At 69.2% G+C, this 749-nt stretch overlaps 1 protein-coding gene across 1 annotated transcript in view; it reads left to right on the top strand.

Moving 5' to 3' along the window:
• Positions 1-749, top strand: part of LMBR1 (limb development membrane protein 1) — a gene marked incomplete at its 5' end in the record, with an annotated part of 38,722 nt that overhangs the window by 37,369 nt on the left and 604 nt on the right. Inside the window, one exon of the mRNA XM_012733876.1 lies at positions 263-466. Within this exon, the coding sequence (XP_012589330.1) occupies positions 263-466 (204 nt within the window). The remainder of the gene's footprint in view (positions 1-262; positions 467-749) is intronic.

Genomic DNA, 749 nt, shown 5'->3' with positions numbered 1-749 from the left:
GTTCCAGTCACTCTGGAGCCCCCCGAGGTTCCGGTCACTCTGAAGCCCCCCAGGTTCCAGTCACTCTGGAGCCCCCCGAGGTTCCGGTCACTCTGGAGCCCCCCGAGGTTCAGGTCACTCTGGAGCCCCCTGAGGTTCCGGCCACTGGAGCCCCCCGAGGGTCCGGTTACTCTGGAGCCCCCCAGGTTCCGGCCACTGGAGCCCCCCGAGGTTCAGGTCACTCTGGAGCCCCTCAGTTTCCGGTCACTCTGGAGCCCCCCAGGTTCCGGTCACTCTGGAGCCTCCCAGGTTCCGGCCACTGGAGACCCCTGAGATTCCGGCCACTGGAGCCCCCCTAGGTTCTGGCCACTGGAGACCCCGAGGTTCCGGTTACTCTGGAGCCCCCCAGGTTCCAGCCACTGGAGACCCCGAGGTTCTGGTCACTCTGGAGCCCCCCGAGGTTCAGGTCACTCTGGAGCCCCCTGAGGTTCCGGCCACTGGAGCCCCCCGAGGTTCCGGTTACTCTGGAGCCCTGAGGTTCGAGTCACCGGAGCCCCCCAGGCTGTCACCCGGAGCCCGTCACCCTCCTGAAGTCCCATCGCCGCGCCGTCTGCCACCCAGAAGCTCCCGCTCCAGCGCCGCTCTGAACCCTGGTGCCGGTTCCCGAGGCTCGTTCCGTGGGCTCGGGAGTTGTCACCGTGTCCTCCCCGTGGCCGTGGCGGGAAGGGCCCGCGGCCGGGTCTCGGCGTCCTGGCTGAGCGCTGGGGCGC

The sequence above is a fragment of the Condylura cristata genome, unplaced genomic scaffold, assembly GCF_000260355.1.
Source record: "Condylura cristata isolate star-nosed mole 26May11 unplaced genomic scaffold, ConCri1.0 scaffold00042, whole genome shotgun sequence".
Classification (NCBI taxonomy): Eukaryota; Metazoa; Chordata; class Mammalia; order Eulipotyphla; family Talpidae; genus Condylura; species Condylura cristata.
This window is presented reverse-complemented; position numbering and strand designations above follow the sequence as displayed.